Source organism: Sorex fumeus, unplaced genomic scaffold (assembly GCF_029834395.1).
Source record: "Sorex fumeus unplaced genomic scaffold, SorFum_2.1 ptg000109l, whole genome shotgun sequence".
In the NCBI taxonomy this organism is placed as follows: domain Eukaryota; kingdom Metazoa; phylum Chordata; class Mammalia; order Eulipotyphla; family Soricidae; genus Sorex; species Sorex fumeus.
The window spans coordinates 4,169,309-4,193,556 of record NW_026606166.1 but is presented as its reverse complement, the minus strand read 5'-3'; the positions used below and the strand labels follow the sequence as shown (position 1 = coordinate 4,193,556).

The 24,248-nt window shown below is 45.9% G+C and overlaps 2 protein-coding genes across 2 annotated transcripts in view; both read right to left on the bottom strand.

Annotated features, from left to right (window-relative positions):
• Positions 1-4,988: 4,988 nt before the first annotated feature.
• RPLP1 (ribosomal protein lateral stalk subunit P1) lies at positions 4,989-7,363 on the bottom strand. The gene is made up of 4 exons (XM_056134954.1): positions 7,180-7,363; positions 7,002-7,076; positions 5,340-5,457; positions 4,989-5,105 (listed from the first exon to the last, which is right to left on the bottom strand). The coding sequence occupies exons 1-4, from the start codon at positions 7,249-7,251 to the stop codon at positions 5,026-5,028; spliced, it is 345 nt and encodes a 114-aa protein (XP_055990929.1). The 5' UTR covers positions 7,252-7,363; the 3' UTR covers positions 4,989-5,025.
• Positions 7,364-16,123: 8,760 nt separating this feature from the next.
• Positions 16,124-24,248, bottom strand: part of KIF23 (kinesin family member 23) — a 34,097-nt gene continuing 25,972 nt past the window's right edge. The window contains 4 exon segments of the mRNA XM_056134960.1: positions 16,124-16,228; positions 17,527-17,597; positions 19,636-19,714; positions 19,887-19,969. Of these exon segments, the coding sequence (XP_055990935.1) occupies positions 16,213-16,228; positions 17,527-17,597; positions 19,636-19,714; positions 19,887-19,969 (249 nt within the window). The 3' untranslated portion in view covers positions 16,124-16,212.

Genomic DNA, 24,248 nt, shown 5'->3' with positions numbered 1-24,248 from the left:
AAGCAGTGCAGAGAAGCGATAAAGGAAGACCTCAAAGAGAGAAGAGGAGCAGTCCTGGCAAATGCGGCAGAAGCAGGAAAAGCATTCGCAATGCCCGCCTGTCCTTCGCCAACTACAAGACCAAGATGACTCCCTCCGACATCCTGATGGATCTATCACATCTTCCAGAAGGGCAATGGAGAAGATTATCCATGACTTACATTAGAGATAGAAAAAAAAAAAACACCTATACGGGGGGTGTCCACACCTGTGGTGCTCAGGGTTTATCCCTAGCAAGCTTAAGACCATATGGGGTGATGGGATAAAACCTGCCAAGGCAAAAGCCTGACACGCTGTACTATCTCTCTGGTCTGAAACCTAATATTTTTCTAAACAGGAACTGGACTAAATATTTTACAGGTACCATCTCATCTAATCCTACAAGAAAAATGATGTGGTAAGTATCATCACTGTCCCTGCTGTGTCAATGAGAAACCAAAACACAGAGGTCTCAGCCAAAGATCACAGAAACCTATTGGGCAGATGGGACTTTATGTCAACTCGGGCAATGACATCTGGACCTTAGGAAGCCTGCCATCTGTAAGAGGTGCCCACACTCGTGTCTCTGCATCCTCGGTTCTTCCCCCGCCCAGTCTCAGCCTGATACCTTGGAGTGTCCTTATTTTCCTTATACTGAGCTGAAACTGCTTTAGCTTTGGTCAGGCTTCTCTCCACAGCTGAGTGTAATCAGTCGAGTTTCTCTTCAATATTAAAGCTCCTCCAAATTTTGAAAAATTAACCAAGATGTTAATTTTTCGCTCCCCACCTATAAAAGCAAAAGGTGATCATGAAGTGGGAATAAAGTTGTTATTCCCAATTTACAAATAAGCCCTGTTCCATTCCAGATACTTAATGAAAGTGCTGGAATTTAACATCGCGTTTTCACAGCCAATTCATTGCCTTAGTCTACTAACCAAAGTCAGAAGCTACAATATCTTGAAATCTATTAAAACTATGCATGGTCATGGTTTTTAAAATCTAAGCAACATAAGAAGGCTGAATTGAAATAGAAAAATCTCCCTCCTTTCCTGTCTCTGAGTTACTAAGTCAGAGGTGATCGCTGATTGTTGCTATATTTGAATCTTTACTGAAATGTCCTTTAGATTCAACATATGCCTATGATTCTTGCAAGATATCAGTTTTATATATACTAATCTGTGACTTGCCTCTTAGTCCAGATCTATCCCACGAACACAAAACCTCAATTTGAGAAGATATGTGCACACCTGTGTTCACTGCAGCCAGGAAAGGGGAATGACTCAAATGATTAATGACAGATGAAATGGATACAGATGTGATCTAGGGGCCAGAGAGGTAGTACAATGGTTAGGGTACTTGCCTACCATATGGCTGTGCCTGCGCCCTGGTTTAAGGCCCAGCAACTGCATATGCTTGGCTCCCCAGGTGTGCCCACCCCCAAAGAAGATGTAATATACATAATATACATAATATACGATCATATATCCAATGTAATACTACTCTGCTTTGAGGAAAGGCAAAGGGCTAGAAAAGTCAAAGCCCAAAGGGCTATAGCACATACTCTGAATGAGGGGCCCAGGAGCCACTCCCATAATCACATAGTTCAATCAATAAAACACTTTTTTAAAGAAAATTTTAGTGTGAAAAAAGTTCTGATTAAGGGCCGCCCCCCAGGTGCTCTGATGCCATTTCTGGCTCTCTACCCTTGAAAATCTCTCTTGGCAGTGCTTAGGGAACCATGCGGTGCCAGGGATTCGAACCCAGACCCTGCAAGCAAAGTTTCCTCTTAGTCTTGAGCACTTTAAGAGTTCTTTTTGTTTGTTTGAACAATGATTTTTGTTTTTTAAAGACTGGGCATGTAGCTCAACTGTAGAGCTCACACCTTGCAAGCATGAAACCTAGATTCTCACACACACACACACACACACACACACACACACACACACACACACACACCCTTCTCTCTTTGACACGGCTGACTTTAAAAGTTATGCATATTATTTTTGATTGATTCCTACCACAAAGCTTCCTGGGTGGAACATAAGAATATTTTTAATTTTGAGAAAGAACCATACTATCCTCCTTTAAAAGCTGTCTTAGGATGGGACCTGAGTAAGAGTGCAAATGGGAAGGGCATTTGCCTTGCACACAGTCAACCAAGGTTTGATCCCTGGCACCACACATGGTCCCTCAAGCACCACTAGGAGTGATCCCTGAGCACAGAGCCAGGAATAAGTTCTGAGCACCACGTGATGTGACCCCCAAAACCAAAGAAAAATTATGTTTTGTTAGAGGCTGGAAAGAAAGCTCACGGGCCAGAACAGATGCTTGGCATGCAGAGAGCAGGGGTTCAAGCCCCAGCTTTGCGGGGTCCACTGAGGAACGTAGAAGAACCCTGAGCACTGCAGGGGAGGGGAGAAACACTCAACCAATAGTCCATTTTCCAATTTCCCAACAAGGTTTATTTTCCATCAGACCAATCCTCCTTCAAGACCTGAAGACAATTATCCATCGGGAACCTTCCCAACAGTGTCAGGCTGTGTAAGGAGCTGGGTTTCTCGAACCCAGACATTTCCAGCCTGGTTCCCGTCACCATCAGACTCGAGAGACTTGCTAAGATGCACGTGCCCAGGCAGGCGTCCACTGCCCCCACCCTCGCCCCGTCCCGTTGCTGGCCCGTGCCCCGGGGGCTGTTCAGCTGTCCCTTCACTCTCCACGGTTCCCGGTGATCCGCTGGACAAGCAGGAGAGAGAGTCCAGTCTGAGCACAGTTCCCTCCTCTTGCTCTGAAAACCCTCGCTGGAAATGAAGCAGCTGGGCACAGGACGCAGTCGGCCCAGGAAAGTAACAGGAGACTCGTTGAAAAGACAGGAACACCAGGAGGATTACTCCATAACTTAGAGGCCAGCCGGGTATCCTAGAGGAAAGGGCAGTTCAGATAGAGAAGGGAGCACCAAATAAAGGATGTTTGGAGGATCCTCCCAGGAGGGGAGATGCATGTCGAAAGTAGACTATGGACTGAACATGTTTGCCACTCAATGCCTCTTTTGCAGACCACAACACCCAAAAGGAGAGAGAGAACACAGGGGATTGCCCTGCCACAGAGACAGGGGGGATGGGGGGATGGGGGTGGGGGGATATTATCCATGGTGGTGGAAAATGGGCACTGGTGGAGGGATGGGTATCTGATCATTGTATAATCGAAACCCAAGCACAAAAAATTGTAAATCTACAACTGTAAAAATAAATAAATAAATAAAAATAAAGGGGAAAAAAAAAACAAAAAAAAGAAAAGACAGGAACAAGCCCAAAAGTTGACATAGCTGGTGTCGGACCCACCCAAAACGCAGCCAGGAACCAGGCCACCGCTCCCAATTCACGACGGCTTTATTCACCCAGCTGGGCAATGAGAGTGAGAGTGGTCGATCTCTTCACGGAGAAGAGTCACGATAACCTGGTGCTACATTAATCCTAAAGAATGCAGGGACCAACCGAGAGCAGATTCAGAGCTCCCGGGCTGTGTACCAATGGGCATGCGCAGAAGGCCCCGCGCGCCCCCTAGCGGTCCACGGGCCTCGGTGCAATTGAGAAGTGCCACTTCCGCGGCGCCCTAGGAAAGCCCCGCCTTAGCCCCGCCTCCCCATCCAGAACGGGCGCTGATTGGCGGACGGCGGGTTACAATTCCATGCGCGTGCGTATTAAGAGTCCTAAGATTTCCGTAGCTCGAGCGCCAGGACCGCGGCTAAAGGGGGCTTCCTTTGCACGGGTGCGACTTCGGTTCGATGCCCGGGGCCCCGCACGTTTCCCTGAGCATCGCCAGGAGTAAGCCCTGAGCACCGGCGGGTGCGATCCACCCTCTCCGAAAAAGGGGGGCAAAAATTCTAGTTCCTTAGCTCTTCGGTTGTCGTTTTGTGGCTGTTTTGCCACCTGCTGAGAATTCCATCAGCCCTCCCTCCCACCCAGGGCAGCGCCAAGGAGCAACGCAAGGTGGCAGAGCTGAGGGGCAAACGGTTGAAACATCTCCCGCGTGAGGGTCCTGGGTTGGATTCGGAGCACTACATGGTAGGTTGAGCCAAAACTCAACCTAGCTTCTAGGCCCCATCCTCAACTGGGTATGGGCACCACCTCCCAGCCTTAGGGGCCCCCAACTTGCACCTGGCAATCCCAAAGGTGCTGTCAGAGGCTGGAGCAATAGCACAGCGGGTAGGGCGTCTGCTTTGCACGCAGCCAACGTGGCCGACCCGAGTTCGATTCCTCCGCCCCTCTCGGTGAGCCCGGCAAGCTACCGAGAGTATTCGATATGCCAGACACAGTAACAACAAAGTCTCCAATGGAGACGTTACTGGGCCCGCTCGAGCAAATTGACGAACAACAGGAGGGCCTATATGGTCCCCCGAGCACCGCAAGGAGTGATTACTGAGTGTATGAACTCGGAGAAACTCCTGTGCATTGCTGAGTGACCAAAAAAAAAAAACACCCCAAAAAACCGCAAAACCCCCAAGAGTGCTCCCAAAGACAGGGAACTGGGAATACACCCTGTGCCTGGGGTATGCAGGGGTCAGCATCAAAGTCCTGGTGGGCAAGATAAAAGGCAAACACTTGGCCCCGGAAAATGTGTATCAGACAGTCACCCATGAACCTATCCCGGGGAATACAGGGATAAAGATTTAAGACAATTGGAACTACTTAAGTTCAGTGATCAATTAGAAATGTGAAAGCAAAGCTCCCAGCAGAGTGTGAAGTGCAAGGAAGAGAACTCAAGGCTTAGACCTGGTGCATGCACTGGGGCAATTGAGCTCTCTTATCCCCATAGACTCCAATTTATCGTTCTGACATAGAACTCAATCCATAGGATTGCCTCCAGAGTAAGGCCTATAAATCCACAGGGCTCCGGGCCTCAACTCCAGTCCACTGGAAGGCAGCTTCACAAAGCATGCCCTCCTCAGCTCACAGGCAAGACCGAAAGCAGCAAACAGTTCAGCTTTTTATTTAACATATTACAAAAGGTCTAGTCAAAGAGACCAAAACCCATGTCATCGTCAGATTCCTCAGATTCCTCCTTCTTTGCTTCCACTTTCTTCTCCTCGGCTTTAAGAAAAAAAAAAGAGTAAGTTAGTCACACCCCTCTCAATAGTCTCAACTCGAGTCTTGGGGCCCCTTCGTTTGTACCGTCAAAAATAACGTTTCTTTCTGAGCAGCCTCATCTAGTCTCTTGCTATGGGCCTCTGCCTCCACACTTCCCTCCCCCAATTAGCGTCTCTCTATTGCTAACAAACTAGGAAACCTGTAGGACACCTCCCACCACACAAATGTCCTTCCTACCTGGTGCAGCAGCGGCGGAGGGGGCAGAGCCACCTGCAGGGGCAGCACCTGCTGCTGGGGCAGGCCCACCAGCCCCGACGTTGCAGATCAGACTTCCAATGTTGACATTGGCCAGGGCCTGCAACACACAGGTACACAGGTATGGCTGTATTCCATCTGTTATACCCTCCGTTTCACTAGAGTTAACCAAAGGCTCTACCTGGCTGGTTAAGAAAACGCAACAAACCTTGTACCCCCTAAAAGATATAAACACATGTTCACTCTTCTAAACCAATGTTACCGGGGCTAGAGCAGGTAGGGCGTTTGCCTTGCACATGGCTGACCCGGGTTCGATTCCCAGCATCCCGTATGGTCCCCCGAGCACCACCAGGAGTGATTCCTGAGTGTAAAGCCAGGAGTAACCCCTGAGCATCGGCGGGTGTGACCCAAAAAGAAAAAATAAACCAATGTTACCTCCAAGTTTTTAAATAGTCAGGTCTAAGTTTAGAAAACTCTCAGTTACACTGTGATGGCAGTTGTAAGTGACTTAATTGGCACACAATCCAAAGGGCTTGGCAAGTATTAAGTCACTTCTCAGCACACATGGCAGATCCACCTGCCAATTCCAGTGGCCTTCCACAGCCAGGGCACACCAGGAGTGTCTTCCAGACAATGTTCCAATCTTCTGCCCAGAAACTATGGGTGCCGAGACTGTCTGTGGAGTTGTGTTACACATTCTTTGAGCACCTGGGTTATATAAAGAGCAGGGATTCTAATCCTTCCCACCTGCAGTCCCTTCTCCCAACAAGTTTTGACATGATCCCGGGCGCCCAAAACTTGAATACAAACCAAACTGTTTACTGACAATGTAATGTTTACTCTCCCAAAAGAAATGAAGGCAGGTGGGTAAGAATAAAAAAACCCCTGACCACTGGATTTAGTTAGGACCAGATACAAGTTAACAATGACCCCAGATGCATTCACCCCTGGGGTTTGTGTAGCCTGAGTGCCAACCCTGACCCTCACAAGCAGTCCATTTTCTACCGCTGAGCTATATCCCTTGAAGGGGTTTTGGGGAAAGATTTCAAAGGACTAGAAAGTATTTTACGCTATTGCATTAATTTTATGAAAAGCCCGGATGGATTTAACACGTTGTACCGTCTTAAGCTCAACGGTTATTTTCTGAGTGTCTAGAAAAACGCCTATAAATGAATATTGGGGAAGCCGGAGCAACTATTTTGGAAAATACTGGAATGCTTTCTTTTAAAAAGTTGAGACTGAGCTGCTGCTACCTGACCCAATAATTCCATTTTTACGGTCATTAAAAAAAAAACTGTATGCAGCTCAACGTTTTGTTATTATTTACTAGACCCAAAACAACCCAAGCATCTGGAAGTCTTATCAAAGAAGCAATATACTTAAGCAATAAACCGCTGCATTGTAAAAAACTTTAAAAAAAAATGAATTAAAGTGGTCTAAGTCAGAGATCAAGCACTGCTAATTTTACCCATGGCAACTGGAGGGCAGAGAAACCGGACTGGACACTCAGTGGAAGGATGGGAGGAGGAAAATCACGCTGGAGACGGCGCCGGCGCCCGGCCACTCGCCCCGGGCCGGACAGACTGGCCCGCGGGAAGCCAACCCCGCGCCGCGCCCAGGTCCCGGGCAGGGTCCCGCGCTTACCTTGGCGAACAGGCCGGGCCAGAAGGGCTCCACGTTGACGCCGGCCGCCTTGATGAGGGCGTTGATCTTGTCCTCCTGCCGGAAAGACACGCGGCGGCGTCAGGTCCGCGCCGCCCGGCCGCCCGATCGCCCCGCACGTGGCCGTAGCCCGCCCCCCCCCGACCCGCTCGGCACTCACCGTCACGGTGACCTCATCGTCGTGCAGGATGAGCGCCGAGTAGATGCAGGCGAGCTCTGAGACCGAGGCCATGGCGCGGTGCTAGTCGCCGGATGAAGTGAGGGTCACCCCAACGCGGCCTTAGCTTCCTCGGAAGGACCGAGCACCTTGGCGGCAGCTGCGGAAGAGGGCCCGCGCGCCTGCGCCCGGCCTCTTAAACGGCTCGCGCCGGCCAATCGGCGCCCGTGCGGGCGGAAGAGGCGGGGCGAGAGCGGCCCAGCCGGCCAATCGGTGATCGCGCTGGCGGAAGAGGCGGGGAGACGACGGCCCGTCCGGAAGCGGAAGCGCCGGCGTACGTTTCCCCCCCCCCCCCACCGCGGCGGAAGTGGTCGCGGGCTCCGGAAGTTGCCAAGTCCGCCGCGGGTTTAACGCTAACCAACCGGGAGGGGACTGGCCTGGTCCTCGCGCGTCGCCCGGCTACTTACACTGCGGCGCTATTTAGCAGTCACCTAGGGGCGTGCCTCGACCACCCAGCGGGCCGGAAGCCAGGCTCGGCATTAGCTCGGAGAGCTCGTATCTAGCGCGGCCACTCGGGCGCGAACAGTGAGGCCGCCGGGGAAACCGGGAGCGTGCGGTGTTGCCATGGAGACGGCGAGCGTGAGCGCCCCCACGTGGGGCAACGGCTGCGGGGATTTACTTAACGCTCAGCAAAACTGCACGCGGCGAGCGACGGTGGTGGGTTAGCCCCGGTAGTAAGCCCGAGTTACCGCCTGGTGGCGCTGGTGTTTAACCCCGGTTCAGCGCCTGCGGAGAGGGGCGAGTATCATACATATCTTGATTTTGCCATTTGGACTTCTTTACAACTTTGTGTATTGGTTACGTGATATGAAACAGTTTTACTTCCGACCGCTAGAAGGAGAGAAATCTTTGAAATCCGTGCATCACTTCCCTTTTGCAATTTGTCTTTTCCAGAAAGGAAAGGAGTTCCATTTCCCATCTACCCTACAAACTTCTGGCTGTTATTCAGTGCAGTCCATTTTATCATAATTCTTTCAATTAAAGCTTCTATTGAATGTCCTCTATTTTTTTTTTTTTAGTGAAACACCATGAGGTACAGTTGTAGGCTTACATATTTTTGTGTTTGGGTTTCAGTTATACACTGATCAAGTACCCGTCTCTCCACCACCACCAATGAACCCAGTAGCCCTCGCACCCCCCCCCCCCATGCCCCCACCCCGCCCCATCTCTATGGCAGGGCATTCCCTTTTGCTCTCTTTCCTTTAGGGTATTATGGTTTGCAATAGAGGTATTGAGTGACCATCGTGTTCGGTCTATAGTCTTTTTTTCAGGGCGCGGCTCGCACCCCAAGGAGTCCTCCAAACACCCTTTACTTGGTGTAGTTCCCTTCTCTAGCTGAGCTGCCTTTTCCCCCAGCATGTGCTGCCAGCTTCCAAGCCATGGGGCAGAACTCCTGGTCCTTATCTCAACTATTCTTGGGTATTTGTCTCCCATTCTGTTACTTTATATTCCCCAGATGAGTGCAGTCTTTCTATGTCTGTCCCTCTCTTTCCGACTCATTTCACTTAGCATGGTATTTTTCCATGTAGAACCACACTTGTTTGCAAATTTCATGTGAAAGTCCTCTATTTAGATTTCTACTTAAAGCAGGTAGGACCGATGGCGTGGGCTGGAGCGATGGCACAGCGGGTAGGGCGGTTGCCTTGCACATGGCCAACCCGGGTTCGATTCCTCCATCCCTCTCAGAGAGTCCAGCAAGCTACCGAGAGTATCCTGCCTGAACGGTAGAGCCTGACAAGCTACCGTGACGTATTGGATATGCCAAACACAGTAACAAGTCTCACAATGGAGACGTTACTGGTGCCCGCTCTAGCAAATCAATGAACAATGGGAGGATTGTGCTACTTAGAGCAGGTGTAAGCGTATCTTAATATCCCAACCTTAAATTTTTCTTTTCCCTTGGAAAACATAAAAGGTTACATAGGTGGTGAAGTAAGGGAGCCTGGGAGAAAAGGTCTTAACGAATGTGATGGAGAGGAAGTGGCACAGTGATGAGCATATTATGATAACACTGAACCCCTAAAACATAAATGTTTACACTCAAAACTACATCACCTCAAATAAGTTTTAAAGAACAGACTAACAGGCTTTCTGAACATAAAACGACTGTTTTGAGTTTTCATCCAAATTTAGGAATGGAGTGGGTGGGAAACAGTAATTGGAAGACTTACATCTTAAATTGTATATTTAACAACAACAAAAAGGTAAATGAGCTACATAGATATGCAGTAAAATGAAATTTTGTCCCATCTTAAACTTTACTTAGAAACTTCGTTTTAAGTAAAACTTCACAATATTTTGTTCCCCAAGTTGTTTTATAACTACAAACCAATCTGAATTTTAGAATACAGAAAAAGGAAAATTACCTCCATGCATACATAGTTGTCTCCAAGTAATAGGATTTCAGTCAAAATGTTATTAGAACTTCCAGTGGAATTTGACCTGGTAACTTTCAACTTCAATGGAAGAATTAATAACCAAGATATTATGAGAGGATTTGCTGTAAAATGTAAATTCTTCTGAGATTTTGGTCTGCATGATTTCCTGTGTCTCAAACAGTGGCTGGCACAAAAGAGGCATTCGAATATATGCATGCTGAATTAATTCAGTGAGTTAGTGACACATGAACTAATTAACATACAGAGCGCCCAGAAATACACTCTCACACCATGGGGACTTGGTATGGTCCGAGCATGATCTGTTAAATGGTGGTGGTGAAATGTGGAATTGAAAGGGAGAGAACGCGCTGGTGAGAGGTAGCTAGCAGGCTGTGCATCTGCTTTGCATGCTAGAGGCCCTCGGGTATGACCCCAAAACAAAAAAGTACGAGAACAATAAATTTTCTATTCAGTTGAGAGTGTGTTTATTTTCTTTAAAGAAGTTTTTTTGTTGTTTTTTGTTTTTGAAATAGCCACTGAGTATTTATTTCCAGAAATAGTAGTGAAAACTTAAGAAGGATTATTTATAACTTCTGCAGAACAGATGGAAGTGGAGTCAGAGACATACCATTTTGTGATTGTGATATGATCCCATATTATCTAAAGCTCTTTTGACAGAACGAATATGGATTACTCTGAAAAGAGGTCCTGACTAAAGCTATATCATGAAACATAGTTTGTGTAAAACATTTCCATCAACAATGGAAACATTAGCACTTTATGTTATAATAGCGTTTATAATTATAGCATTATGATCACTAACATTCCTACATTAATTATACTAGAAATCTTCAGAAAATGCTTATATATTTGAAAATGCAGAATTATGAAAAATGGAAGAAACATTCAGATTATGCTCATATATCTGAACCATAAATAATTGACAGGATGCATTTCTGCCAAAAGCCTTTGGGTTCCGAGATTCATTTGAGTCTCTAGGATTATGGCCGTTAAGCAGTCTGATCAGGAACCAGAGAGGCCATGCCTCCAATTATATAGCTGAGCCAGAGGTGGTTTGTGGGTGTGTGTCCCACATACCTAACTTTTGGCCGTTTACTTTCTTGGTAAACTTTGCCCCAAGTTTGGGGCCTGGCCAAAGGCACAGCAGCAATTTTGGGGTATCTGAAAGCCTGACAGTGCCATCAGGCTGCTGATGCACTCACCTCACAGGTACAAATTGACCTGCTGGCGGCACCAAACCCCCCAAAGAAGTTTTTAAAATACAATTTTTATATAAATTTATTGAATCACCGTGAGAACAGATACAAAGCTTTTGGGTTTATGTCTGTCATACAATGATGAAACACCCGTCCCTTTTCCACCCCCCAAAACCCCCCATCCCATCCTCTCCCCCTACCTGTGTGGCAGATGACTTCCACATTACTCTCTCTCTACTTTGGTTACATTCAGTAGTTGAAATACAACTTTTAAAGGTTAACATGAACATAGAAAACAACAAAAAACAAGCAAGTAGCAGTCACAATTAAAAGCTGACATGTCCTTATAGCTCCTGTTTTTTTGTGGGTTTTTCGGGACAAACCCAGTAGAACTTAAGGCTTTCTCTGATCTGCTCTCAGGGATCGCTCTTAGCAGGGTTTAGGGAACCATATGCAATGTCAGGGATCAAACCCACATCTGTGTAACTTGGTTACATCGGTCACGGTCCTCCCGTTGCTCATCAATTTGCTCGAGCGGGCCCAGTAACATTGTGAGACTTGTTACTGTGTTTGGCATATCGAATACATCATGGGTAGCTTGCCAGGCTTTGCCGCGCGAGCAAGATACTCTCAGTAGCTTGCAGGGCTCTCCGAGAGGGGCGGAGGAATTGAACTCGGGTAGGCCATGTTGGCCGCATGCAAGGCAAACGCCCTACCCGCTGTGCTATCACTCCAGCCCAACTTGAGTATATATAATCTTTAATAACATAATGGATGCTTAGTTTTGTAGGTATATAAACAGGACATAGGGGCAGATATTACAGAAAGTAAGGTGTTTGCCTTGCACATCACAGACTTGGGTTTGGCCTATGTGTTCCCCCAAATCCTGCCAGGAGTAACTCCTGAATGCAGTGGCAGGAGTGAGCCCTGAGCACAGCCAGGTGTGGTTCCCCAAAATAAAAACCAAGCAAACAAAGACTGCATGGTTTTGCCTCATGCTTCTTTATACATCACAAATAGTTATACTGAGTGGGGTCATTTTTCAGTTTCTCCCTCACATAATAATGTGAAAACACTCCTGTAAAATTTTAGAAGGGTAAGTTTACTGTGGGGTCAGTGTATGTAATTTTTTGTTTTATGGCACATCAAATGGGCTGGAGCAATAGCAAAGCGGTAGGGCGTTGGCCTTACAAGCGGCCAACATGGCCGACCCGGGTTTGATTTCTCTGCCCCTCTCGGAGCTGGAGCGATAGCACAGCGGTAGGGCGTTTGCCTTGCACGCAGCCAGCCTGGCCGAGCCAGGTTCGATTCCTCCGCTCCTCTCGGAGAGCCCGGCAAGCTACCGAGAGCATCTCGCCCGCACGGCAGAGCCTGGCAAGCTCCCCGTGACGTATTCGATATGCCAGACACAGTAACAACAAAGTCTCCAATGGAGACGTTACTGGGCCCGCTCGAGCAAATCGATGAACAACGGGAGGACCGTGACCGTGACCGTGATGGCACATCAAATACAAGGAAAGCCTCACACATATGAAGTGAATGCTCTACCACTCAAACACATCCCTAGCACTGAAAAAACCCCTTATATTCATTTCTTATTTTAAATTTTATGAATGTTTACTCACATCTCCCCTACCCCCATCCCCTTGTGGTGAAGACTGGGGGTCACGCAAAGGTGGTGGTGCTTGTACACTCAGAGTCTGCACTCCTCGACCTGTGTTTGTGCACATGCTTGCCGGCCTGGCCCTTGGTTGAGGCACACGGGTTGCAGCCATGGTGCTCACACACGCTCCCCACAGGTGGCACTTCTGGCCTTGGCATTGTTTTCCCCGTTGCAGTGTTTGTCCAGACTCACACACTTTTTCTGTGTCTGGAGGGAACTCATTTGTGGTGCCAAGGAACAGACAGCAGAGCTGTCAGCCTCGAAAGGCACAGTTTCCTCAACTGTTCTTAGCACCTTTCAGCTGATGAACGCCAGGGAACTGAACTCAGGATCATGCACTTGAAAGAAAGGCACGTGCTCTCAGCACTGAGCTGTTCCTGCAGGTCCACCACCTATATTTACTTCTAGTTTTGTGGTTTCTCGTCTTACGTTCATCTTGTTTCTAGTACTTGTAGGGTAAGATGGTTATCCAAGTTTGTTCTTTCCCGTTGTTCCCATTGCCATTTATTAAAAAGATTGTCCCCCCCACCCCCCAAAAAAAAAGATTGTCCCTCAGGGGCTGGAGCGATAGTACAGCGGGTAGGGCATTTGCCTTGCACGCGGCTGACCCGGGTTCGGATTTCCAGCATCCCATATGGTCCCCCGAGCACCACCAGGGAGTAATTTCTGAGTGCATGAGCCAGGCCAGGAGTAACCCCGGTGCATCGCCAGTGTGACCCAAAAAGCAAAAAAAAAAAAAAATAAAGATTGTCTCTCAGCAAGGATATGTTTTTGGCTAGCTTTACACACAGTCTTATGGGCTTTCCTATATTTTTCCATCAATGCTTTTTATTGCTATTTTGTTATAGCTGTCTAAAATAGCTTGAAATCCACCTTGGGACTTTTGTGGCTCCATATAAATTTCAAGGTTAAAATTCCAGAAAACTCACATTGTTGAGTTTTGATGAGTATTCCATTAAATCTTTAAATCGCTTTCAGTAGCATCGACATTTTTACAATATTCAGTCTTCCAGTCCATGAGAACAATATCTTCATTTATTTTCTTCAGTTTTATCACTACATTTTTAGTGTATCTTTTACCTCCTAGGTGAAATGAATGTATTCTAGGTATTTTATTCCTTTTGATAAATAGGATCATGTTCACTTCTCTTTCGTACAGCTTGTTATTAGTAACTAGAAATGCAGCTGATCTTTTTTTTCTTTTTGGGTCACACCTGGCAATGAACAGGGGTTACTCCTGGCGGTGCTCAGGGGACCATATAGGATGCTGGGAATCGAACCCGGGTCAGTCAAGTGCAAGGCAAACGCCCTACCCACTGTGCTATCATTCCAGCCCCCCAGAATGCAGCTGACTTTTATATAGATTTTGCATCCTTCTACCTGATTGAATTCACATATTGATCTTAGAGCATTCTGTCGGATTATGGTTCTGTTTTGTATTGTTTACAAAGAATGAGTTTTCCTTTTCAATTTGGAGACCCTTCTTGGGGAGATGGCAGCTCTCCAGGGATACTGGGGGCCATGAGGGCCACACTAGGGTTGCTAGGAAGGCCGTAAGGGGACAGGGACCACCCCAGGCCCCGTGCAGGTCAGCAAGCGCTCCAGCCATTCAGCTATTTTGTGCATTTCTTTTTTGTTCGAGGGCCATACCTGGCAAAGTTCAGGGGTTACTCCTGGTTATGAACTCAGAATTCACTCGATAGGTTCAGAGGACCATATTGGATGCCAGGGATCAAACCCAAGTCAGCTGTGTGCCAGGGAAGCACCCTACTGTTGTACTATCTCTTTGGCTGGACCACACCCAGAAGTGCTGAAGGGTTCTCCTGGCTCTGCAATCATGAATTACTCCTGGCGGTGCTTGGGGGGGAATCATATGGAATGCCAGAAATCAAACCTGGGTCAGACATGTGCAAAGCAAGCTCCCTACCCACTGTACTATCACTCCAGCCCCCCAACTACTTTACTAGGACATCCAATACACACACAAAAGACATGAAACATGAATTCCAATTGTATGCTGAATAAATGTGACTGGAGATTTTGTCAGTGTGATGCCAGCTTGACAATATGGTTTTTATTATTTTGAGGTGTATTTCCTCTTACCCACTTGGAGACATTTTGTTAACCATACATGGGTGTTGAGTTCTGTCAGTTGCCTTCTTTGAGGAGACTCAGTGTGGCGCTCAGGCTGCTGGTGCGATGCCGCTTCCTGAGTCCAGTGTGACCCAACAGTGCTGCAGAAGGACCGTGACCCTGGCTCGTGCTGCTGGGATCTGCCCCCCCCCCCCCCGCCACCATCCTCGTGCTTTCTTCTCATTCTCCCACAAATGGATGCCAGCTAAAGGCAGGAACCTGGGTCTGGGCGTGGATGTTAATGACTGTCACACAACTTTGTATTTCTTAGTGCTTTTTATTCCAATTTTTTGGTATACCTAAATGCCAGAAAGTGAATATATACATACAAAAATTAAAAACAACTTCTAACATGGTATTGTTATTGGTCAGTGACATCTGTGCTTCAACTGTCAAATGTGTCTAACGTGCATGCTAGCAGCTAATGAGTAGCAGCATTTGTTTACAAAACCTTAGGAAATACTCAGAACCGGGAGCAGAAATCCTCTTCCCATCTCCCCCAGTCTCTGGCGACCCAGGGGTCACACCCATAAGTCACCTCCTCTGGTGCCACCATCCAGATCACACGACTTGTTCTCCTGGAAGGGAGCAACATGATGCCCGCCATAGCCATGCCACCAGGCCCCGCCTGCGCCAGGCTATTTCACTCGGGGTGCCCAGAGGGGGGCGGGTGAGAGCCCTCCACGCCCCAAGGGGTCCAGCCCCTCTGGAAACCAACAGCCGCCACGCTCTGGGCCGCTCCCCACCAGCTCGGGCCTCACCTCACGCATGAGTGAACATATTCTTGGACAGAAGACACTCCCAACGTTCTCCATAAGTACCACACCACATTTGATGGGGTTCAATAGTAGGCAAAAACTCATAGAGGGGATTATAATATATATATGCATATATAAATATCTTCAGACATATATACAAAAGCTCACATCACTCAACCTTTAACAACATGTCAGTGAAGAATGTCTTAATAGCCCCTGTCAAAATAGAACAATCTTCACACTGTTTCCTCTATGGATACTTTTTGGTAGCATTTTCAGCATTTTTTTCATAACAGACAGTACAAAATATATTATTTAGGTTGTGCTTTGAGATGGATTGGGGCTTGGATGGAAACATCCCAAATTTGGTGGTGGGAAGGTGTAATGGTGGTGGGATTGGTGTTTGAATATTAAATGTAATCAAATATTGTGAACTACCTTATAAAACAATTTAAAAAAAAACACTCAGAGCAAGAAAAGTCACAACAAAATGAAGCGTGATCTAGATATATTCTTCCTTAATCACAGAAGACAAACTTGCATGAATTAGTTTATAGAGTATACAATAAATATACAAAAAAAGTATTATAAAAAATAGTTCATATAGCAATAGCCAAAGAGGGTCATTCTCCACTATTAATATTAAATACGGCAGGGCATGTCATAAAGTCTTTCAAATCATAGCTGTCTCTGGAACAAAAGGGGATCTTTGATCTAGGCCAGTGTACGATATACTGAGGTCCGTGATATGCAACAAAGCCAGTCCAGCATGGCTCCAGAGATACCGCCAACGCAGACGGAAACGTCTCACAATTGAAATGGTCAGTTCATGGCTTCTTGCGCCTAAAACAGGAAAACCAGCACTTGGTATGGAGTTTTGTAATTTATACATTTATAGCAATCTTGTCTGTCAGATGCCTTTAAGAGAACTCCTGTTTTATTCAAGGGGGAAAATTAAGTCCTTGGGAATAGTCTGAAAAATAACTGTTACAAAGTAAGTTCTCCCAGTATTAATGTTTTTGTTGTGGTTGTTCTTGGGCCACGTCTATGATCAAAGGGGTCGCTCCTTGAGATGCTTAGAAACCATAAGGTGCTAGTGATCGAACAGGGACTCACACATGCAAACATCATTCACTCTACCCTTGGAACCTTCCCCTGGCCCTAGAAGTCGTTTTTTTTGTTTGTTTGTTTGTTTCAGATTTAAAACCAGGGCCTGGAGCAACAGTACGGTGGGGAGGCATTTGGGGAGGGCATTTGTCTTGCATGCCACCAACCAGGTTTGATCCTTAGCACCCCGTCGGATTCTCGAGCCCGCCAGGAGAGATCCCTGAGTGCAAAGGCAGGAGTATGACCTGAGGAACCTCAGCCATGTTCCCCAAACCGAAACAATAAAAATAGGACTTCCCACCTTTATTCTTTGCAATGGTGTTTCCCAATTGCCTGAGAAATACATATATTTAAAAATGGATTTGTGGGGCCAAAGTGATAGTATAGTGGGTAGGGTGTTTGCCTTGCATGCGGCCGACTGGGTTCGATCCCCGGTGTCCCGTATGGTCCCCTGAGCACCGCCAGGAGTAATTCCTGAGCGCAAAGCCAGGAGTAACCCCTGAGCATCACTGGTTGTAACCCAAAAAGAAAAAAAAGAGTTTCTATTAATAGGATTGGTGGGAAATAAGGCAGACTCGGGTAAATCTCGATAGATGCAGGGGAAGTGGTTCTTTTCCTTACTCTCTTATTTTGGTAAACACATACTGCTGTAGCAGGCCCGAGAGCCAGGACACAGAGGAATGGATTACAGAGTTGCCAGCACCGACTAAATCAGAGTCTCCGTTCAGCCTCTGAAAGCTCTGTGAGCATGGCAGAGTAAGAGTGCGTGTCTTCTATCTCAAGCCTCCTAACCGCTCTTCTGCAGCTCCTCAGGCTCTCAGCCTGCTGCCTACTAGAGTCTGTAAGCAGGCCCTGACACACTACCGCTCATTTCCTCTGAGAAGAAAGGTGGATGGCACGGCCAGAAGTGGCAGCATGAATGAGCTTTAGACGTATGAGGCCCCCGGCACAAAAAGGAAAAGTTTAGAAAGTGGCTGGTGGGTGAAGGAGTGTGGTGGTGGAAAGACAGAAAGGCCCGGCCTGTAAGTACTCACTTGGGTTGTGCATGGTGCTGATACCCAGGTCCCAGCTGAGAGCCTGCTCGCATCTCCACAGCCACAGAACACTATGGGGAAAACCACAGGTCAGTGCCCCGCCCGTTCACAAGCACCGTCTGATCAGGAAAGCTCAGCAAGGGAGAAACCCAGCACAACGTTCTCGCTCAGCAAAGACACCTGTGTTTAATTAGCAGCCAGATAGTATTTTTCCACACAGTTCACAGAAGTTGACAGCAGGGAGCTTCTTTAGAGAGCCACGGTAAGAGTTGTTCTTGAGAAAGTGAGTGGCCAAGGCCAGCAGTCGGCCTCTGGGCCTCCATCCTTCTGCAGATGAGACTCCTCAGGAGTAATAGTTCCATCAAAGTTCCTATCAATTCTTATCAAGCCCTGTGAGTTTTTCGAGGGTAACACACCCACTTGACTCTTGGGCCAGCCCTCTACACTCAAACTCAGGGCTTTGAACTGAAAGGAAGTCAAGACCTAAGAATGAAAAGGCTTTGCGGATTAGGCAGGAGAACACTACATTTTACAACACTTTATGTAGGATAGCATTGGTTTTTCCTTTCTCCCTAGCCACAGGGAGCTGAGGTTTATCCAGTTACACCCATCACAGTGCTCTGGAGACACTCCCATTCCTTTGTTTATCTGTAACCTCTTCTCTGTGCTCTCCTCCCCCAACCAGTTAATCACCCTTTCCCCCTAATCAGATTCTGTTAATTTGTAAGGTCAGATCCTTCTAAGGAACTGAACTTGTAAGTTAAACATTGCTTTTCTCCTTCTCTTATGTCTTTTGCATAGTTTAAAGCAATGTCCTTTTTGTATGGACACAGGAAGAGAGTTAATATTATGCTTTTGTAACTTGGGAGTTAATTGACTCCGAATAATATTCACTCGGGGGCATCTGCTTTTTTCAGCTTAAGCATCAGTTGCCCTTAGACCCCAAACGCAGGTCCCGACAAGGGACTGAATGGACCCAGGGTTAGCTGTGTATAACCCTGGCATCAAAATAGGCCAGGCCAATCACCATAATACTTAACTATAAGTTAAGAGCACATTCACGCACAAACTCTGTTATGACCCAAAAGAGGTAACTGGATAAGGACCCTGTTGGGGTAAGGGAAGACTGAACTGGCCTGAGGACTGCGGTCTGGAATATACAGTGAGATGTCCTCAGGAAGAACCAAACTTTAAGCTTGATATATTTCTTCCTGTGCTCATACAAAATGACATTGCTAGAAATATTAGAAGTAAATTTACCACAACAATTTAAGGAATGATAGCACAGTGGATAGGGCGTTTGACTTGCATGCAGCCGACCCGGGTTTGATCCCTCCATCCCTCTCGGAGAACCTGGCAAGCTACCAAGAGTATCCCGCCAGCACGGCAGAGCCTGACAAGCTCCCCGTGGCATATTCGATATGCCAAAAACAGTAACTACAAGTCTCACAATGGAGATGTTACTGGTGCCCGCTCCAGCAAATCAATGAACAACAGGACAGTGCTACAGAGCTACTAGCTGAGGAAAGAAGACAGCAACACATCCTGGATATAATCCCACCCTTGAGGTATCTCCTAGTAATCTGGAGTAATCTTAGATGAGAGTTTGTCCTTGAGTTAATCTCCTGGAGGAGTGGCCTTCCCTCTCTTTGGTGATTTGTTAATGTTCAACCCCACCTTTGTATCCCCACCCTACATGATTCCTATGTAAACTAGGCTGTAAGAGTGGGCTGGGGGGATCCAGAGAGAGAGAGAGAGAGAGAGAAGCAGGAGTATTAGAGGAGAATGGAGAGGAGACTGGAATAAACTGCAACTGACACCAACCAGCCTGGCCCTGTTCCCTCCTTCATCCTCCCTTTGCCACTGGCCACCCCGGGGTGGCAGAAGCAGCTCGAGACCACCGAACACAGGTGACGGAGAGAGCCACCGCATGGGCCCCCTTTGTAGTTTATTTTTTGAATACACAACTTTACACTCTTTTCAAATGAACACTCGTAATGTGAGGTGAGCCCTCGGCAGCTTAAGGAGCCTGGGGAACTATGCTGGGTGCTTACACGGTGGCACCCTGCAATCTTAGCAAGCAGACAGGTGTTTAATTTTCATCCCTACCCTTGTTTCTACATCGGTCCATTCAGACTCAGTACCCTCTGGCTGGGCAGGCACTACTGCGGAAGATCTTCGTTTCCGACTAGAAAAATGGGGAAAAACAACACAACAGTTACTTTTGAATCTAAGAACAGGAAAATTATTAGAAACTAAAAAATACCCCCCACACTCCATTGGAGAGTCAGTGATGTATTTTATAGGCTATTTTGCCCCTCAAAAATGAGAAGCTAAGGAAGAGAGATTTGATTACTTACCCAGTTGGTGATTCTTGTTTTAATGTCTCAATATCCGTAAACTGAACAGACTGTCCGCCACCCCTTGTTTTATAAACATCACCCTAAAGCCAAGAGAAAAGCCACCATACCGTTATCCTTGAATACATCCAAATAATAAATACAAATATATTCCAACTTGAACTTAAGGCTCAAATTTTTTATAGAAACTCCCATCCGCAAAACCAGATGGTGCTAGGAAAAGACACTTAAGAAATTTGAATACATATCTCAAAAAAAAAAAAATCAAAAGAAATATATTCTATAATATTCATTACTGCGAGGGTGCGAGGGGAAAACCTTTTGTGTAACTCATAACGTAAGAACTTTAACAATGCTAAGGATCAAAGATCTGCTAGAAATCTTGAAATGCTGTAAGACATTTTCATACCACCCTCCCTATATTAATACTGTTTTAACTGTAATTATAATAAGATCCATCCTCTAAATTAAATTTAAAGAGATAAATTTTTGTTCCACTTCCAGTTTTTTCTTTTACATTCATGATTATTCATTATCTATGATCACTGGAAAATTTTTGTACAGGCAAGAAGGAAAAGGACTTTGGGTAGTTCAATAATTAGTAGTTTTTTTTTTGTTTTTCCAGCTGTTTGGGTCACACCCAGCGATGCTCAGGGGCTATTCCTGGCTCTGCGCTCAGGAATTTACTCCTGCCAGTGCTGGGGGACCATATGGGATGCTGGGGATCGAACCCAGGTCAGCTGTGTGCAAGGCAAACGCCCTACCCACTGTACTATTACTCTGGCCCGATACTACGTAAATTCTGATAGATCAGGTTTTTATTTTTTGCTTTTTGGGTCACACCCAGCCAATGCTCAGGGGTTCCTCCTGGCTCTGCACTCAGGAATCACTCCTGGTACTTGGGGGACTATATGGGATGCTGGGAATCGAATCCGGGTTGGCCGCGTGCAAGGCAAACGCCCTACCCGCTGTGCTATTGCTCCAGCCCCTTTTGTTTCTTTTTTAAAAATCCTGAACTGACAGTAGGGCGTAAAACAAAATCTATATTTCAAATAGGCACTAGATCTGGAGTTCTGCTGATTAACCTGCCAATTGAAGCTTCTTTCCGCAGAAAGTGGATTTAGTTCCCATTTGGATTTATAAGCAGCAACTGGATTTTTCCAAGCAACGCTAGGGCAAACAGAATTCTCCTCTATGTCGACAGTGCTGTGTGTCACGCAAGGAGGAGAAACATGACTTTCCGTACATGTGCTTCTCCTGGGCATGCTTGCTTTTACCTTTATCAGTTTAGTCTCAATCTCCCCATCGGAGGCTAGTTCCTGGTGGGTCAGCATGTACTTCTCACACTTAGCTAGTGCCTTTTCGTTTGCAACAGAGACTGTGATGGCGTGAGGGACATGTGGCTGCATGACTGTCTCAGTTTGCACGTTAGAGGCAGGCTTATGATCTACCCATCTGTCTCCCGCAGAGCGTGATCGTCTGTGTCGGTGACGGATTGGTGGTGCAGTCTGATCAGGTTGAAAGAGGAAATCAAGAAACAAGCATAACCCAGAATTAATTTACGGGTATTATTAGAAGTGCAGCAGGTGTGGATACTTTAATGGGTGGCATAGCAAAACAAATGTACAAAGCTTTTTCAAACGCTAAACATGTTAATTGTGATTTAAATATTCCTTTTCAACACAAAGTTTCCTATCTTAAAACTCTTGTATTTTAAATAAACCAACAAACATACAAGCTTGTATATATTCTACCAGAGTGCTTCCATTCCAACCAAAAAAAAGGGGAAAAGTTCTGGGAAGTTAGCAGACACCCCTGCTTTCGGGGGAAACTTTAAGGACAAATAATTCACTTTGCATTCTCAACAAAAACTAGTATTTGTACTATATTATGTACTATACTATATTAGTTCCACATTATGTAAAAAAGGTTGATAAGATCAATTAAAGTTTCAAATAAGCCTCTAAGAGCATGACTCTAAATAAAACATTCCCTATATGATGACCAAAAAAAAACCAAGAAAAAAAGGGTTCTGGGGGAGTATGGTAGGCGGATGGGGGGTGGGGGGTGGGGGGGGTCTAGGCACTTGGACAAACCCAGTTTGGGCCCAAGCACCACAGGGCTCCCAAAGCGTCTGCCATGTGGCTTGTTTAAGTGGGTGGCAATAGCAAAACAAATGCATAAAGCTTTTCAAAAGCTAAACATGTTCATTATGTGATTTAAATATTCCTGTACTGCCTCTACAGTACAGAGCTCTCACATTCAACTGCAGGCCCAGTTGTCTGAGAACTACAGGTGAAGCTTTTTAAATCTTAAAAACTTAATGGAAAGTTCAAACATAACTGTGTGTGTCACTCACCGTGGTATGTGGTGTGTGTGGGCTGTGGGCTGTGTGTGGGCTGTGTGTGTGTGTGTGTCACTCCCCCGTGGTGTGGGCTGTGTGTGGGCTGTGTGTGAGCTGTGTGTGGAGAGTGTGTGTGTGTGTTTGTGTGTGTGTGACTCCCCTGTGGTGTGTGGGGTGTGTGTGGGGTGTGTGTGTGTGTGTGTCACTGTGTGTGGAGAGTGTGTGTGTGTGTCACTCCCCTGTGGTGAGTGGGGTGTGTGTCACTGTGTGTCACTCCCCTGTGGTGTGTGGGGGGTGTGTGTGTGGGGGGTGTGTGTGTGGGTGTGTGGGTGTGTGTGTGTGTGTGTGTATGCGTGTCACTCCCCCAGTCTCCAAACAGTAGTTTCTTTTATTTTTTGTTTGGTTTTAGTCAACATGGAACTTAGGGTTTAGACCTGGCTCTGTGCTCTCGGGTCACTTTTGGTGGTGCATGGAGGGACCATACGAGGTTCCAGCAATCTAAGCAAGGACAGTCACGAGCAGGGGAAGTGCCTCACCCCTGTACCATCTCCCTGGCCTTCCTTCCGACTATTTCTTAATAAGGTCTCCAAGAACCAAATAAAGACTATAGTGGCCATACACAAAAAACTAATTGCCTCTAATCAAATGTCACTGAAATTCGAAAAAGCATTTTTTTCTTTTTCAGATATAGGCTAAAAATATCATTTACATGAAATAGAAGTGTTAGTTCAAAGCAATGAATTATCTTTGCAACTGTGCAAATATCTTCTTGTAAAACTCAAAGCAAATAAAATAGTCCAATTCGGGCTGGTTAAAGCTGATCAAAAACAAAGCCCCAGTTTCAAAATGTCTGGAAAATGGGCACATTCTCCTTCTGTAAGGAACAAATGAAGCTCTAGCGAGAACTCAAGTCATGATACCACAGACTATGGGCAACAGAGTTTGCCACTAAGTCTCCTGACTCACAGCCTCCAAGAAACTTCCCCTTCTTAATATGACTTGATGGATGCTGGACTAAGCTAGGGACACACCATGTAACGAAGGTGACAGTTTTGTAGAACATATTAATTATTGCATTCTGAAACAGGCTTCAGAGAGATGAGTCCTTATACTCTATCATCATTTATAGGATAAATGGTATTAAAAATTTCTCATTGAAGAACAAATTTAATCCACTTGGCAGAATTTTTGACTGAAAATCATAGAAGCATAGATAACTAGCCTAAACTTCACTGCTGCACTTCTAAAGAGATTGTGATTTCAAGTGAAAAGTGAAAGATCTCTAGTAAATCCTCTTAATCTCTCAGAGTCAAATAAAATATTATATTCATGCCGGACAGGCATATACAGGGCCTTAAAGAACATTCATCTATAACTTTCATGAAATAAAGTGGATTTATTAGAGCTGATCAGAAAGACCATATTTAGTCCCCTAAATATATTTCATTCATTATTTTCAAAGTAAATAATTTAAGAGACTTAGAAATTATACAACCAAAAATCTAAAGCAAGTAAGTATAAGATTAATTTTAGTTGATCTATGTTAAGTTTAAATTTACAATATTAATTTGGTCTATTGATGAAGATTCAAACATTTTAATTCTTAAAAAGAATATAAATAATACTAAGAGCACATGAATTTGTTTACATATCATTGAATGAGGCAGAGCCCAAGTAAACTGCGTTAAAGGTCTTGAAAAGCAATCTGCTAGATAAGAAAACCTTTAGGAGTCACCAAACAAATGGTTTTTGGGTTAAGGGGCACGTCCAAGGGTTCAGGGGCTATTCCTGACTCTGCCTGTGAGTGATTCCTGGCAATGCTCAAGGAAACATTTTTGGTGTCAGGGATTGAACTGCGTTTGGCTGTAAGGCAAGTGCCTTACCCCCATACTATCTCTCTAGCTCCTGTCTGATTCTTGGAAAAAAATAAAAGTCAATGGCATAAAGGAAATAAAAACCTTTTTTATAAGGGGACTGCTGGCATCAGGGAGACAGATCAATGAGAGGCACAGGTCCTG